The sequence below is a fragment of the Pelophylax lessonae genome (assembly GCF_965119305.1).
Source record: "Pelophylax lessonae genome assembly, chromosome: 3".
NCBI lineage: Eukaryota > Metazoa > Chordata > Amphibia > Anura > Ranidae > Pelophylax > Pelophylax lessonae.
Window position 1 is genome coordinate 631,503,381 of NC_138770.1, and position 16,682 is coordinate 631,520,062.

The following is a 16,682-nucleotide window of genomic DNA, read 5'->3' on the forward strand; positions in this document are numbered from 1 at the left end:
TTGTATTCTATGTATGAATACAAAGCTGCTTCTGGTTGACTGGGTCAGGGATCATGTCATCTGCTCACCTCAGCCAATTAAAGGCGGCTTTGTATTCATTCAAAGAATAGAAAGCCCCCTGTGAATGGCTGAGCAGCGCTCAGCCTAACCTGATTTTGCTCTGGGAGTGAGATGGGAAAGTTTTCATTCCACTGCTGGAACACAGTGCTGTATACTGTATGTAGCGGAGGCTGTAATATACAGCACTCCTAGCAAATGCATCTGTTAGTGGAGAAAAACGTTCATCTGCACCAACTTAGTCCAAATGAACTGTTCAAATGTAACAGAAAGCTGAAGATAAGCTTTAAGCAGTTTATCTTCCTGGTTCTGCTTTGTGATTATCTTTGTTCTCCCAATCCAACCTGATAAATGGACAGTCAATCAGCAGTGCCACTTCTGTATAATGAGCTGAGAGCCGATTAAGGATGCAGTTATGGTAAACTAGGAAGTAGCAGAATGCTGATCCAGAGGTGTGTGTATAACAAGAACAGCCTGACAGAATTAGAAAATCCTTTTGAAGGATAAAATCGCATTTTCAAACTCTGCGACTGTTTGCCTAGAGTCATGCTTTAACAGCCACGCTCTTCATAGTTAATTTTGCAGGCATCTATGCTTTGCCAGGTTTCCCATCCAGTAATATTTTCTCTGTTGCTTTGCTGAAAGATTTTGCCATAATTTCAAACAAGCCACCCCAGGTATCCAATAAATTGGACCAGTGAACTGCTTTCTCTTTCGTTCATTGACGGACGCAGCGCTCCATAAATCATAAATACTTTGTTATATTGCCTCCTTCAGGAGTAGGACTAGGCAGAATAAAAAACACCTGGCTTCAACCATGGGCTGTCCTTAGCTTGGTATATAACCCCCCTCTCTGCTCTAAGTAATGAGTTTTAATCTGTCTAGTCAGGAGTAAGGACCTAGGCTCCTGGCTGGGATATCTGGTCCTAGCAATTTTTTCTCCTTCCTTACATCTTTTTTTTTTTTTCCTTGGGAGATCCAAAATCAACTGCCAGGCTGGGCGACGGGCTGGATAATCTAGATCCAGTGGTCCCCCCAGCCCAGCCAGTGAGCGTTTGCAGACCGCAGCTATGCGCTCGGTCGGCCGCGACATAGCTCACAGACAGAGGCTGGCCTGCGAGTTAAATGTCTTGCAGAGTCGCATACGACCAGGCTTGGGTCTGAGTCGCAGCGGTCTCTTGGCGGACAGCTCCCCTACTTTGGTGGCGAGGTTTGTGTCTGAAGCATTACCATGGAAGGGTAAGTACAGTCCCCCCGCTCCCCTTTTGGCGTTTTTTTTTTTTTTTTTTTTTGAGGTGGACACAGGTAACCTCCAGGGACGGTCGGACCTGCCTGCAGGTTTCTTCCTCTGATCCTTAAATCCCTCAGTGAGCTGGGCTTCCCCCACTCCCTTTCCCTCCTGTCTGGACCTGGAGTCTGGTGGGGGTCCCAGGGCAGAGAATGCAGCAGAGCCCCCTGGGGTCTCCCCTGCTGTCCCCACTCTGTAAGGGTCCTGGGATAGTGTGTGTCCTGCTCTGGTAGTCTGGGGGGGTCCCACTGTAGGAGACTCCTAGGTGCATGCTCTACTGTTTTCAGTGTGGGTATAGTGCAGGGGTGTCCCAGTGCAGAGACCGATGCAGGGTGCGCAGCAGAGTCTTCCCTAACGCATGTCTTACCTTCGGAGGGGTGGTCCCTTGCAGAGGGTGCAGCATTGCAGAGGGCGCAGGGAAGTTCCCTGGCAGCATGCTTCAGCGTTTGTAGCTGGTGGTGGCTATTTTTCCTTAGTCTGGTTGGCGGCCATGTTTGTGTAGCCCGATGATGTCACAGGGGCGGTAGGGTGAGTCCTTGGTGGTCCCTTTTTATCTCTCTCTCTCTCTGCTGATGGGTACCCTGAGCGTTGAGGGGATCCTTTAGTGGTGCCAAAAGATTGTTTTTGTACTGCAAGGTCTTCTTTTCCTTATGGAGCCTCAGGGTCACATCTCCCCCACTGACCCCCTCATAGAGGTGGCAGGTCCCTCAAAACCCCAGCTTCCCATAGATGCACTGACGGTGGTCTTGCAGTCCTTAATGTCTCAGGTGGAAGTGGCATGTGGGCAAAGAGGAAGCGTCCCCCGCTCAGTCAGTCTCATCTGATTCTAAGCCTGATGCCACCGTGGATGCGACCCGTCCAGGGGGGCTTAATATTGCACCCCTAGATACATCCGATAGTGAGGATGGTAGCTCCACTTATCACTGCAATTATCCTTTGTGGTCCCCAAACATTTTTCTGTGCGTTATCCTTTTGAGGAGTCATTTTTATAAAAGTGGACCCTCCTGTTTTCAGGTTAAATAAAGCAAAACAAACATGATCCCAGTGGAGGAATCCCCGTCCTTTAAGGACCCGGCTGACAAGAAAACGGAGGCTGTGGCACGCAGCATGTTTACTATGGCTGGTTGCGGCCAGCCTTTGCCTCAGCCTTGGTGTCTCAGACCCTAACTGAATGGGCCAAGCTTTTGCGCCAGGGCCTGGGGGGTGAGCAGGTCCCCGCTGCTTATGTTGATTTAGTGAACCAGTTGGTCCATGGACTGCAGTTTATTTGTGACTCAGCTTTGGATGCAGCTCTTGTCCTGTCCAAACTTTGTTTTAGCGGTGGTGATTAGGCGGGTCCTGTGGCTTAAGAATTGGTCTGCAGACCAAGCCTCCAAGAAAGCTCTCATTGATTTGTCCTTCAAGGCGATCGCCTGTTTGGGGTGACCCTGGGTAACATCCTTAGGGGGATCACGAGGGGGGGGGGGGGGAGTACCTTCCTGCCACAATCCAGGAAAGGGAAGGAGCATCATCGCAAAATGATTTTGTGCTTCTGGGACTGAGAATAAGGGAAATGGATCTTTCAAATCTTTTCTGGGAGGTTCCAAGCAACCTTGGTCTGGTAAGACCTAGAGCTAACTACTCTGGACCCGTAAAGAAGACCCCCTTTAGCATGAAGGTCTGCCCTCACCCATTATTGGGGTGGGGGGTCACCTTAACTAGTTTCTGGCCCAGTGGACTACTTTTGTGAGCCTCAAGGAGATCCATGAAATGTTTATTTTGGGGGTACCCAGTTGGGGGCAAAGTTTGTTCTTTTCAGGTTTTTATTAGGTCCGGAGTCTCCTTGTGCGGATTTACATCCTGCAAAGGTTCAGGTAATGTCCGAACTACCTAAGGTCCCCCTATCCCTGTCCAGGAAGTTGAATTACCGAAGTCTGTTTTAAATTCGAACCAGGGTGGTCCTTCTCCGGACACATTTCAGGAACCACAGGCTGGAATTCACCAGCTGCTGTCACACACATAGTTCTCTCTCCTGATTTACATACAGGTTCTGAGTCTGGTGGTATCCACCTTTAAGACAGTTCTGTTTGCACATTCCTAAATGCAGCTCTTTTAGCAGGTTCGGTCCCACAGGAGGATACCAAAGTTCATGGCAAGATCACGGTTTCCTCTGCCAGGTGCCGCAGGCGTCCAAGGGCCATGGTAAGGCCAGTATCATCCTCGGCTCAGGCTTCTTCCACAGTTTCTGTGAGAAACCAAGAGCGAGGATCTTCCAATCATCCTGGTGGCCGTAAATGTCCCTTGGCGGCTTTCTCTCAGATAAGACCAGTTGTCCCAAGGGCTAATCTACCATCTTGCTTTACAATCGCTTGCTTTAATGGCCTTGCTATTAAAATCCAGGTACTGAGGTATAGAGGTTTGTCTGGATCAGTGGTCCCTACTATAGTGAAGACAAGGAAGTTGTCTTCCAGCAAGATATACCATCGTACGTGGAAAGTGTACATTTCTTGGTGTGAGTGAATTGGCGCTCATCCTCAATCCTTTTCTGTGGCTTGGATCTTAACCTTTCTTCAACAGGGCATTGATCAGAAGTTGGCCTTGAGTACTATCAAGAGCCAGGTGTCTGCCTTGGCAATCTTCTTTCAGTGACCCCTAGCACTCTTTAGTTTGTACCTTCATTCAGGGGGCTCGACATGTGGCTCCACCAGTTTGGTCTCTTTTGTCGCCATTGGGATTTAAATTTAGTATTTTCGCTTCTCCAGAAACCTCCATTTAAAAATAGTCGGGAGATTCTCTTGTCTACATTATCCCTGAAGGTGACATTTTTGGTGGCTATTACCTTGGCTCGCAGGGTATCGGAATTGGAGGCATTATCCTGTCGCAGTCCCTATTTGGTGGTCCATAGGGATAAAGTGGTTCTTTGTCCCTGTCCATCATCCATGCCCAAAGTTGTCTTATGGAGCTTTTTTTGCATCGGGGATCTTATGAGGGGAGTTTGCAGATGAATGTGCAACTCTTACCCCGTTCTGCTGGTGTGGGTGAGAAAGCTTGTTGTGACGTTTCCTCCATGTCTGAGACATTTTCTCCAGTATCCACTAGCTGTGAGGGTGGCGTGGGAGGAGATCGGCCGTCTTCCTCAGCGCCATTTTTGATGTATCTGGCCGTCGTGAGCATGAAGAAATCCATGAGGCGGCGCTGTCCGGGCTGTTTATTTTTATTTTGGGACATAGCCCGATTGTGTCTTCATGGGGTATTCTCCCTTTTGAGGTTGTTTGGATGGCTGGATTGCTGTGAGCCGCTGTGGAGAGCCGAGTGTCAGCGGAGCTTCACAGCCAAACGGCCAGGACACGCCCTCAAGTTCTGATACTTCTAATACTGCTTGCTACTAAACTGATTACCTAGAGCAGAGAGGAGGGTTATATACCAAGCTGAGGATGGCCCATAAATGTAGCCAGGTGTTTTTTATTCTGCCTAGTCCTACTCCTGGAGGAGGCAATATAACCCACTAGTTATGATTTATGGAGTGCTCTGTCCGTCAAACTCGGAGAAATGGATTTTATGGTAAATGCAAAAATCCCTTTTTTTCTGTCGAAGATGCATGGTAAGTGCTAAAGAAAGAAAGTCTTCTTAGTTTACATTTGGAAAACATTCAATCATTTTATTCTCTGTAACAATTCTCACCAGTGCATTTTTCTGTGGTGTCATGCTTTTTTAAATCCTGCTCGTTGCTGTTTAAGTACATGAGCTCATAGGTGGTGGAGGTGATGGATATAAAAATGATTACTTGTATTCCAGCCTCTGCCAAAAAGTAGGAAGTTTGGATATTACAAAAAAAGCATGTGAGACTGCATCCCAGTGCACCTAAAACATGGCAATGAGGATGATTAAGAGCCAGTGAGGTAGCCAGGTGCAGAAAATGAATTGTAGCTAATTAGACAGTCAGGAATGGAAGATAAACCAGAGTGAACAAGGCAGTCGGGTACACAGGGAAACTCACTGCATTTGAGGTGCCATTAGGAATGAATGCCACTCAAACACACATAGTGCTTTTGCCACGATCGTAGTGCGATTTGTAATTGCTGGCAGAATCGCAGCGATTTTGCCCGCAATTCAAAATCGTGAAGTGTGAATGCAGCCTGTAAAGGTGACAAGGCAGCTGGGTTTGGGCTAGATTCACACATGTGCGGGTACAGGACAGTGTGTAAATCATACCCGTTCCGGCAGCCAAACCGCCCCTTCCATCTATTTCTAATTGCACCACCACGCATCTGAAAATGTTGGACAATTTTTGGTTGTGGGAAATCTCATGGAGCAGAAGCATCATGCAATTTCCCTGCGGCAGTGTTTTAAAAAAAAAAATGCAGGTATCTTATTTATTTAGTTATTTTTTTTCTGTATGAAAGCACAGGCACGGCAGCCCATTCAAATAAAAAGGGTGCCCTGTGCATGCAAACGTGGCTGCAGCTGCAAAGATGTGAACCTAAACTAAGGGGTAAATTAGAGGAGTTGGTGAGGTTGGGCCATGTAAAAAAAGTGTTCACATGCAAACTTATTTGTGTGACTGGCGTTTGCCTTTCATTTTACTCTATTACAACAACAACAGGAGATACCAGGGTGGGCAGCAATGGTGATCCCAGGAAACGGTGCCAAAGATTTTTTACCATATTTATTGTGATTTTTCCATGTGTCATTTTCATTGATTTTTATGTCTTTTTTTTTTTTTTTGTCTTTTAACAGACGGGACGTTGCTTGCGGTGGGTTCTCATGACAATTTCATTTACCTCTACAATGTCTCAGAGAATGGAAGAAAATATAGCAGATATGGAAAATGCACTGTGAGTAGAATGTACAAGAGTCTATATTCAAATCTGTTCTCTGTTTATAGAAAATGTCTATCTGAGGAACATTGTGTAAAAAAAAAAAAAAAAAATAACTATGAAGGTGGGAACACAACAATGCTATAGTGATAATCCCCTATGATCGCCCCATAATAATCATTTATCATTGCTACATATAGGGACCAATGAAGTGTAACAACAACTATATTACTAATAGTAAATATTAGTTCTAAGTTTGAGATTGCTACTATGTGCAACTGTATGTGTAGCAATTGCTAGTAATTGATCATGCAATGAACATTATAGCAAAAATCACCCATGTCTGCTCGCCCTAAGTGTCAGTTCACACCAGGAATCGCACAGAAGCATGCTCTGCATTCCTATGTGATTCAGTACAATGCTATTTTCTGCCCATTCATTTTGAAAGTAGTGCATGTACTATTTTTAAATACACACTGCAACTGGATTGAATAGTATTGCATTAGCCGGTGATCTGGTGCAAGCAAACACACTGCGTTTGCAATCTGCATTTGAGGTGTCAATAGGAACCTATTGACACTCATAGCAGATTGCATACCCAGTGCATTTGGAATGCAGTGCAGGAAACGCACACAGAGAACATGTTTCCCGCACTGTGTTGTGGCGTGAACTGGCACTTAAAGCGTTCATACATAGGGAAATCATTAGTAGAGGGAGACAGATGATTATGGTAATCTGTTTATGTAATGGCAGTGGCTGGCTTCCAAACCCAACAGATATCCATTCAGGCATTAAATAGGCATGGGGATTACCTTGGCACTTGTACGCAACTAATTTTATTGTCCATAATAACATTTTTTTTAGTTAACATATGCAGTAAATACTAAATAGTGCCCGCTCTTGGAGGAATTTTGATTTTTATTGATTTATACTCCCTGGTGGGTTTACTTTAAGTCAGTCTGGCAGCGTTTTCTGAAGGAAGCAAAGAACATAACTGGTATTTGAACCCTTGGCAACAACCGAATTGACAAATATTGCAGAGGAGCTTCTGTACCCTCTTGGACATCCATCATTGTATGTTTTGTGACCTTTTTCTTTGGAGGCATCTGGTCATAGCCTCGTGTTCCTCAAGAATTCCCAGTGACCATAGAAGAATGTTGTACCTTCCAGTGCAGCAGTATATTTTGTCTGTGTACCCTACCCCTTCTCACTCTCCCTTCGCTCTGTTTCCTGCATTGGCATGTCTTCCTGGGTTAAATACCAGCACCATGTGGATGTTGCTCATGATGTAGCCCATAACCCACTTAAAGTAGTTTGGTTAAAACGGAGTCTCATTTGGGGACCAATTGTATGCTTGTGCCGTTTTGCAGGTGCTGGCCTAACAGTTTTTTCTTTTTTTTTTTTTTGTAACTTGTTTTAGAGAACTTGTGCCCATGCAAATAGTTTAAAGGAGATGAATGGGATTATTAAAACAAACATACACACTCCCCTCTGTGCTGCAGCTTTCCCTTGCCAGCTCTCAGAACTGAACGATCACATGACCATGGATTGCTAAGTTTTCGTGCTTCTAAGAGTGGAGAGCAGTCACTGTCAGTCACCTGCTCTCTGCTCTGCAATACGGTCAGTATCCATCCTGGAGTGACTCTGTTAAACAGTTGGTTGTAGGCTGCTTCTGGACCACAGTAGAGCAAAAGTAAGTGCACTCTTGTGACCCACATGAGAAGTTTGACCAAAACAATTTACCATACTTCTCTTTTCATGTCTATAGCCAAGTCCTACGTGCACTTTAAGTATTTTTTCCCTTTTCTTGTTCCTATACAGAAGAGTATTAAAACAGAGGGTCCTTCTACCGCTAGACCACCCGCATCCCCTTTTATTATGCTAATGTACTTTTTTTTTTTTTACTTTATACTTTTATGCCTGTGTGTAGCTGCATGGGCAGTAGGGGCTTGGTGCATAATTCCTCCTCTGCCATGCGTCATCTCCGTCAGATTTCACTAGTATTGCATATATTTAACACTCTTCCTACTCATCAAAAAGTTGTACCTAACTGGTTAGTGTCTACTTTTCAGTTTTAAAAGATGAAATTTGCAAAAAAAAATTTCCAAAAAATGCCCTGCATGTCATAGTTACATAGACATGTTGAAAAAAGACACAAGTCCATCTGGCTCAACCAATAAAAAAAAAAAAACTGTAATGAAAACCTAACCATACAATCCCATATACACAATCCTATACCTGCAGTTGATCCAAAGGAAGGCGAAAAAACCCCAGCAAAGCATGATCCAATTTGCTATAGCAGGGGGAAAAAAATCCTTCCTCATCCCCCAAGAGGCAATCTGATATTCTCTGGATCCAATTTACCTATAAATATTAGTACCCACTTATATTAAGTCCACCCAGGAAAGAATTCAGGCCTTTTTAAAGCAATCTAGTGAGCTAGCCAGAAGCACTTCTGGAGGGAGTCTATTCCACATTTTCATATCAAGTCCCCAAAACCAGTCTCATGCCTGTTTCTTATAACAATTAGTTTCTGTGACAGCTTAAAGTGGCTCTTAACTCAAAATGTTTTTTTTTTTTACCTTAATGCCTTCCCTGCATTAAGGTAAAAAACACCTTCCAACACCTGTTGTCCCCCCTCACTAACACTTACCTAAGTCCTCTCATAATCCAGCAATGTGTTTGTCTGCAGTGCAGTTGCTCTCTCACCCTAGTCTCACAGAAGGCAAAAGTGGGAGCCATTGGCTCCTGCTGACACTCAAATCCTGTGAGGAGAAGGTGTGGCTGAGCTGCACTATGTGTGTCTATGGACAGGTGCACCCATAGCACACAGCTTGCAGAGGGGGCACTCGCAGGAGAAAAGGAGCAGAGAGCTCCAGCGGGGGACTCCAGAATAGGAGGTAGGAGGGCTGCTCTGTGCAATGCTATTGCACAGAGCAGGTAAGTATAACATCTTTTCCATATCAAAAATGCCTTTACAATTACTTTTTAAGTTGTACACTTACATTAAAGATATAAACACATTCATTTTTTTTTTTCACTTTCAGGGACATTCCAGTTATATTACACACCTTGACTGGTCCCCAGACAACAAATACATAATGTCAAACTCAGGAGACTATGAAATTTTATACTGTAAGTACTAAAATTATTTCTACTATAGTAAAACACAGATCCCTTTTACATAAAGAACTTGTGTACAGTGAAGTTTTATTATCATGTAGAATTTACTGGCATGAGCTGGTCATAGAGGAGTTTTCTTCCCCCTATTAAATATTTGTGTATGTGTATATATATATATAATATATTTATTGGTAGTTTAAACCTAGCTGACTCCAGCAAGCCCAGTTATAAAGGGAGAGCAAAGTCCGTGGTTGCAGCGCTCTGTAAATTTATTTCAAAATCGCAATATTTCATATAAATACAAGCTTCAAAATCTGCCCTTCCTCAGGGCTGGTTCACATCGGGCTCACACAGTAACCCTGGGGTTCGAACGTGCACAATCTTATGCAGTGCATTTTGACACAAAACGCATCAGACCGCACAAAAAGTAGAATTGCACTGCACAAAACCACATAGTACTATGGTACCATGAAATTCAGTGACCGCAAACTCATTGCATTTGGGGTGCCATTAACCATACATTGTCACCCTCAAGCATATTAAAAGGGCAGTATGTTTGAATACGATGTAGGAAATGTACACGGAATGTCTCCGTGGGTGTGAAGGTAGGAAACCCAGAAACTTAGTATCAGTTATCCAAACACACAAATCTTAGAAAACGTTATTTCTCTTTTTTTCATTGACGGACACAGCGCTTCATAAATCATAACTAGTGGGTTATATTGCCTCCTCCAGGAGTAGGACTGGGCAGAACAAAAAACACCTGGCTACGCTCATGGGCCAGCCTCAGCTGGTATATATAACCCCCTCTCTGCTCTAGGTAATCAGTTTTAATCTGTCTAGTCCAGGAGTAAGGACTTTGCTCCCTGCTGGGATCTCTGGTCCTAGCAATTTTCTCCTTCCTTACATTTTTATTTGTTTTTTCTCGGGAGATCTACAATCAACTGCCGAGCCAGGCTGGATAATCTAGATCCAGCGGTTCCCCCCAGCCCAGGCAGCAAGTGCGTGCAGACCTGCCTTTACCTGCCAGCAAGAAGCGTCCCCTGCTCAGGCTGTCTCATCTGATACTGAGCCTAATGCCGCCATTGACGTGGCCCGTCCAGGGGGATTTAATATCACACCCCCTGATCCATCCAATAGTGAGGATGATTCCTCCACGGTCGCAGCAAATGAAAAAGCGCTGGTAGACGCACTTATCACTGCAGTGCGTGAGTCTTTAAAAATGCAGGATGCGGCTTATGTAGCCACGGATGTGGCTGTGTCCTTTGGTACGCACATGTCGCATCATACTCCAAAGGTGTTTCCTTATATGCCTTATTTTGACCGGTTTTCCTGTAAGGAATGGGAAAAACCAACCCTTTGTGGTCCCCAAACGTTTTGCTGTACATTACCCTTTTGAGGAGTTTATTTTTAAAAAAGTGGGCTAGTCCACCAGTGGTGGACCCCACTGTTTCTTGGTTGAATAAAGCAACCATGATCCCAGTACAGGAATCCCCATCCTTTAAGGACCTGGCTGACAAGAAAGCAGAAGCTGTGGCATGCAGCATGTTTACTATGGCTGGTTCGGCATTGCGGACAGTCTTTGCCTCAGGCCTGGTGTCACAGTCCCTAACTGAATTGGCCCAGCTTTTGCGCCTGGGGGTTGAGCAGGTCCCCGCTGCTTATGTTGATTTAGCAAACCATTTAGTCTATGGGATGCAGCTTTGGCTACAGCTCCTGTGCTGTTCAAACTTTGTTTCAGCGGTGGTGATTAGACTTGTGCTGTGGCTTAAGAATTGGTCTGCAGACCAAGCCTCTAAGAAAGCCCTCATTAATGTGCCCTTTCAGGGCGTGTTTGGGGCTACCCTGGATGACATCATTAAGGGTATCACAGGGGGGGGGGGGGGGGGAGAGAGAGAGTACCTCCCTGCCACAGTCAAGGGAAGGAGCCTCGTTGCAGATGGGGGCCCTCCTTCTCAGCCCATAGAAGATTATTTTGTGCTTCTGGGACGGAGAATAAGGGAAATAAATCTTTTAAATCTTTCCTGGGAGGTTCCAAGCAACCTTGGTTGGGTAAGCCTAGAGCTGGCTTCCCTGGACCAGCAGACAAGACTCCTTCAGCATAAAGGTCTGTCCTCACCCATTATTGGTGTGGGGGGACATCTTCACTGGTTTCTGGCCCATGGATTTGTTTGGTGAATGTCAAGGAGATCCGCAAAATGTTTCTTTTGGGGGTAACCGGAAAGGGAGACAAAGCTTGTCCTTTTTAGGTCCTGTGTGTCCTTGTTAGGATTTAATTCCTGCAAAGGTTCAGGTGATGTCTGAACTACCCAAGGTCCCCCCTATCCCTGTCTAGGGAATTGATTTACTTAGGTCTGATTCCAATTCTGACCAGAGTGCTCCGTCCTTTGGACAAATTTAAGGGACCACATGCTGCGATTCACTGGCTGCTGTCACACAGATTGTTCTCGCTCTCATTTTGCATACAGGTTCTGAGTCTAGTGGTATCTACCTTCAAGACAGTTCTGTTTGCACAGTCTTACATGCAGCTTCTTTAGCAGGTTCGGCTCCACAGAAAGATACCAAAGTTCGTGACGAGGTCACGGGATCCTCTGATAGACGCCGCAGGCGTCCAAGGGCCATGGTAAGGCCAGTATCATCCTCAGCTAAGGCTTCTTCGGCAGTTCCTGCGAGGAATCAAGAGCGAGGATCTTCCAATCATCCTTGTGGCTGTAAACCGGGCCGGTGCAAGAATTAGTGACACCCTAGGCGAAACCTTATTTTGCCGCCCCCCTTGGCTCTGCCCCTAACTCCACCCCTTTTGCCCGGCCCATGAATGCCTGACTTTTGTTTTTTTTTTTTTCCCTCACGTTAACATTTTTTTATTAAAGTTTCAAAAGTATAACAAATTATTCATTGCATTCCCAATGACTTCAAGAATGTTAGACATACATAGATTGCATATGGAAACATAGGCCTAATAAGTGTTCAAACAAAATGCCCCACCTTTATAATGACTGCTCAAAACCGAAAATAAAAACACTTTCAAAGTTGCTGCTTTCTCCACAAACCAAACTTCTCCTGTACCCTGTAATCCCTGCTCCCAGCATCCTGCAATCCCCGCTCCCAGCACCCTGCCATTCCTGCCACATCAGCACCCTGCAATCCCCGCTCCCAGCACCCTGCCATTCCTGCCACACCAGCACCCTGCAATCCCCGCTCCCAGCACCCTGCCATTCCTGCCACACCAGCACCCTGCAATCCCCGCTCCCAGCACCCTGCCATTCCAATCACACCAGCACCCTGCAATCCCTGCCACACCAACACCCTACAATTCCTGCTCCCAGCACCCTGCCATTCCAGCCACACCAGCACCCTGCAATCCCCGCTCCCAGCACCCTGCCATTCCAGCCACACCAGCACCCTGCAATCCCTGCTCCCAGCACCCTGCCATTCCAGCCACACCAACCCCCTGCAATCCTTGCTACAAGCAATCTCTGCTCCTAGCCTGCAGAAATCCCCGCCACAACAGCACCCTGCAATTCCCGCTCCCAGCACCCTGCCACACCAGCATCCCTGTCATCCCTTCTCCTAGCACCCTGCAATCCTTGCTACCAGCAATCCCCACTCTCAGCTTCCTGCAATCCTTGCTACAAGCAATCTCCACTCCTAGCCTGCAGCAATCCCTGCCACACCAGTACCCTGCAATCCCCGTCCCCAGCACCCTGCCATTTCTGCCACACCAGTACCCTGCCACCTCTGCTTCATTACCCTGCAATCCTTGCTACCAGCAATTCCTGCAATCCAAGCTCCCAGCACCCTACCATTCCTGCCACACTAGTATCCTGCCATCCCTGCTCCCATCACCCTGCAATCCCTGCTCCCAACACCTTGCAATCTCTGACACACCAGTACCCTGCCATCCCTGCTTCCAGCACCCTGCTATTCCTGCTACACCAGCAGCCTGCTCCCAGCACACTACAATCCCCGATCCCAGCACCCTGCCATCCCTTAGTCCAGCTTGCACCTCAGCACCCTGCCAACTTTGTTCATGATGTTAAGGGGTGGTGGGGGGGGGGGGGTCAACGATCCTGTATACAGCAGAGCAGGAGGAATTATCACTGATCTCCCCTCTCCAGATTTCCTCCAGCTCCTCTCAGGCTGGCTGAGTCACACACAAACAAAAGGTCACCTCAGAGGCTGCAGCAGTGTAATGGGCACAGTCAGCCATGCTTCCACTGAGGATCCGTGTCATTCAGTCCTGCACTGGGCTGCTGTCTCCTCCCCCTTCTCTCACTTACCTCCAGTTCACTTACGAGTGTGATGGAGAGGCTGTTCTGGTACCGCCCACGGGGGAGGGGATTCTCCTGCATAGAAGCAGCAAGTGTACCTAGTAGATGAAGTGGCTGATGTTCGGACTGCCTTTCATAAGAGAGGAGGAGGCGGGACCTTTGTTGCTGGTAAAAGTAAGTGCTGAGGCAGCAGCAGAAGGCAGCTCAGAGCGGCGCCCAGCTCTGTGCTGTCTGTCACGGGTCGGCTGTACTGAGCAGATGTAAGCAGGATGGCGCCAGCAGCACTTGAGGGACCCTCAGCTTTAGCAACCCCCCCCCCCCCCCCCCCCGGCACCATGTAGTTTGCCGTCTGAGCTGCCGAGCCGGCAAACTACACATGAATGATCCATCCGCTCCAGTCTGCACCCTCCCTAGGCTAGGCAGCAGTGCGCCCCTAGGGGGCAGTGCGCCCTAGGCAGCTGCCTAGTTCGCCTAGCGGGAGCGCTGGCCCTGGCTGTAAACATTCCTTGGGGACTTACACTCAGAGAAGGCCAGTTGTCCCAAGGACTGATTTACCATCCTGCTCTACAGTCACTGGTTTTAATGGTTTAGCTATCGAAAGCCAGGTATCGAGGCATAGAGGTCTGTCTGGATCAGTGGTTCCTACTATAGTGAAGGCAAGGAAGTTGTCTTCCAGCAAGATATACCATCGTACGTGGAAAGCTTACATTTCTTCGTGTGGGTTTATTGGCGCTCATCCTTGATCCTTTTCTGTGGCTTGTATCTTAACCTTTCTTCAATGTGGCGTTTTTCAGAATTTGGCCTTGAGTACTATCAGGACCCAGGTGTCTGCCTTGGCAATCTTCTTTCAGCGACCCCTAGCCACGCACTCTTTAGTTTGTACCTTCTTTCAGGGGGTTTGACATGTGGCTCCACCTGTACGGTCTTTTTTGCTGCCATGGGATTTAAATTTAGTACTTTCGGTTCTCCAGAAACCTCCATTTGAGAATATTCGGGAGATTCCCTTGCCTACATTATCCCAGAAGGTGACATTCTTGGGGGCTATTACCTTCGGCCCGCAGGGTATCGGAACTGGTGGCATGATCCTGTCGCAGTCCCTATTTAGTGGTCCATAGGGATAAAGTGGTTTCTTCGTCCCTGTCCATCATTCCTGCCCAAAGATGTCTATGACTTCCATTTGAATGAGGATATTGTGTTGCCTTCCTTGTGTCCCACGCCGGCTCATCCCAATGAGTTTGCATTGGATGTTGTTCATGCGATTCAGGTGTATCTGGCAGCTACTGAGTCTTTTCGGAGGTCAGACTTGCTTTTTGTGGGTACGGATGGACCAAGAAAAGGGCTTGCCGCTTCTTCGGCTACCCTCTCCAGATGGATCAGATAGGGACTCAGGCCTATTCCATCAGAGGTAATGTTCTACTTTTCCCTGTCACGGCGCATTCTTCTCGGGCGCTGAGTGCTTCTTGGGCCTTCCGTCATCAGGCTTCAATATTGCAAGTTTGCAAGGTGGCCACTTAACCGTCCGTGCATACCTTAACAAAATTCTATATGCTGATACTTTGGCATCTGCGGATGCTTCTTTTGGCCACAAAGTTTTGCAGGCTGTTGTTTGAGGGGCTGTTCCCTCTTGAGGGGTGTTTTTTTCTTTCCAGACGGGGCTCCTGTGACCCGGTTAAGGCTCCTGTGTCTTGGTTAAGGGCTGGTATGTTTAGCCTTGGGTTTTTTTCCCCACCCTCATTTCTTTTTGGCACTGCTTTTGGATGTCCCTGTAGTTAGGATTTATGGATTGCTGTGTCCATCGATGAACGAAAGAGAAAATGGGATTTCTCTATCGTTCATTGACAGACGCAGCTCCATCTAGTCAAAGACTATAGGGTTATGTAGGCACTAGGCAGGAAAAAAGCATAACCACACCTAATAGGGGCTGTCCCTGCAGGCATAGCCCCACACACCCTGCTATCATCAAACAGTTTGTTTCTGCCTAGTTTAAGGAATAGGACCTAGCTTCCTGCTGGGACTTCGGTCTCCGCTAGAATAGGAAAGGTTTAGTTTGTGATTTTTTTTTTATTTTCACTAGTTGGTTCCTGAGGACCAAGATCCAGAGGAACTACAAGCAACAGCCAGCTGAGGTTTCACACTGGATAATCTAGTTCCTTAAGGTCTCCCAGCCTGGCCAGAGAATGTGAGCCGGTTATAGTCCAGAACTAGGCCCGCCACGACAGTGCCCTGGTGGATGGGGACGAGCCTGCGAGTGGACCGTTTTGCTGGGACGCACACGACCTGGAACGCCCTGAGTCGCAGCTTCCCCTTGGCTGACAGCACCCCCATCCCTGGTGGGAGGTGATCTGTTTCTGAATGGCGCCCACCTGGTACCATGGTATGGCGAGTAAATTGTCTCCCCCCAAAAACCCCTGGCGGTCTCGGGGCGGACGTGGGCCCTTCCCTGGAATAGTCGGACCTTAGGGGCTCCCTGGGTTCCCCTAGCATCTCGGAGGACTAGTCCTGTGTACCCCTTGGCATTCCCCTACCCAGGTTTTTACTTTGGGGGGCGGTAATAATGTGGCAGTTGTGGCGCTTATTTGAGGGGGGTGACTTGTCCTGTGTGGGCCTCTGGGTAGGGACCTTCCGATGACTATTGTTCTGGGTCCCCCGTGGGGGCCGCCATTTTGCTGTGGATCATGATTTTTATATTGCTATTAGTTTATATGGGCAGCCATTTTCTAGAATTCCCCATTGAGCATGCATGAGTGGCCATTTTCCTGAGGTCCATAGCTGGACAGGCATGCGGCATGATTTGTTAAAATATAGAGGCTAGGTTTTCTCTTCCTCTTCCTGTACAGTCAGTGTCCGTTTTGTTTTTGCACAGATTGTGCTGGAAGTCTCCTCTGTGGTCTGGTAACGTTTTTTCTGGGGTTCCCTGTGGGTTTTTCTTCATTCTCTCTATTATCTTATAATAACCAGGGATTGTGAGCCCGCACTTAAAGCGGTGAGAACCGCGTTTTTGGCGGTCTTAAACGAGACCCTGCCCAATTATTTTAAAAAGTGTAACATGGAGTCCCAGGATAATATTTCAACTGCAGACCCCCTGGGAGCGATTGTGGGACCTTCTGGTTCTCCGTCTCAGCCAGTGATTGCAGCTTTTTTGCAAAA

The 16,682-nt window shown here is 47.1% G+C and overlaps 1 protein-coding gene across 6 annotated transcripts in view; it reads left to right on the top strand.

Annotated features, from left to right (window-relative positions):
- The window catches only part of EML4 (EMAP like 4), a 351,241-nt gene that overhangs the window by 317,662 nt on the left and 16,897 nt on the right, over positions 1 to 16,682 (top strand). For all 6 annotated transcript variants that reach the window (XM_082252333.1, XM_082252336.1, XM_082252331.1 and 3 more), the window contains 2 exons: positions 6,062 to 6,159; positions 9,189 to 9,276. In XM_082252333.1, coding sequence (XP_082108459.1) covers positions 6,062 to 6,159; positions 9,189 to 9,276 — 186 coding nt within the window. The remainder of the gene's footprint in view (positions 1 to 6,061; positions 6,160 to 9,188; positions 9,277 to 16,682) is intronic.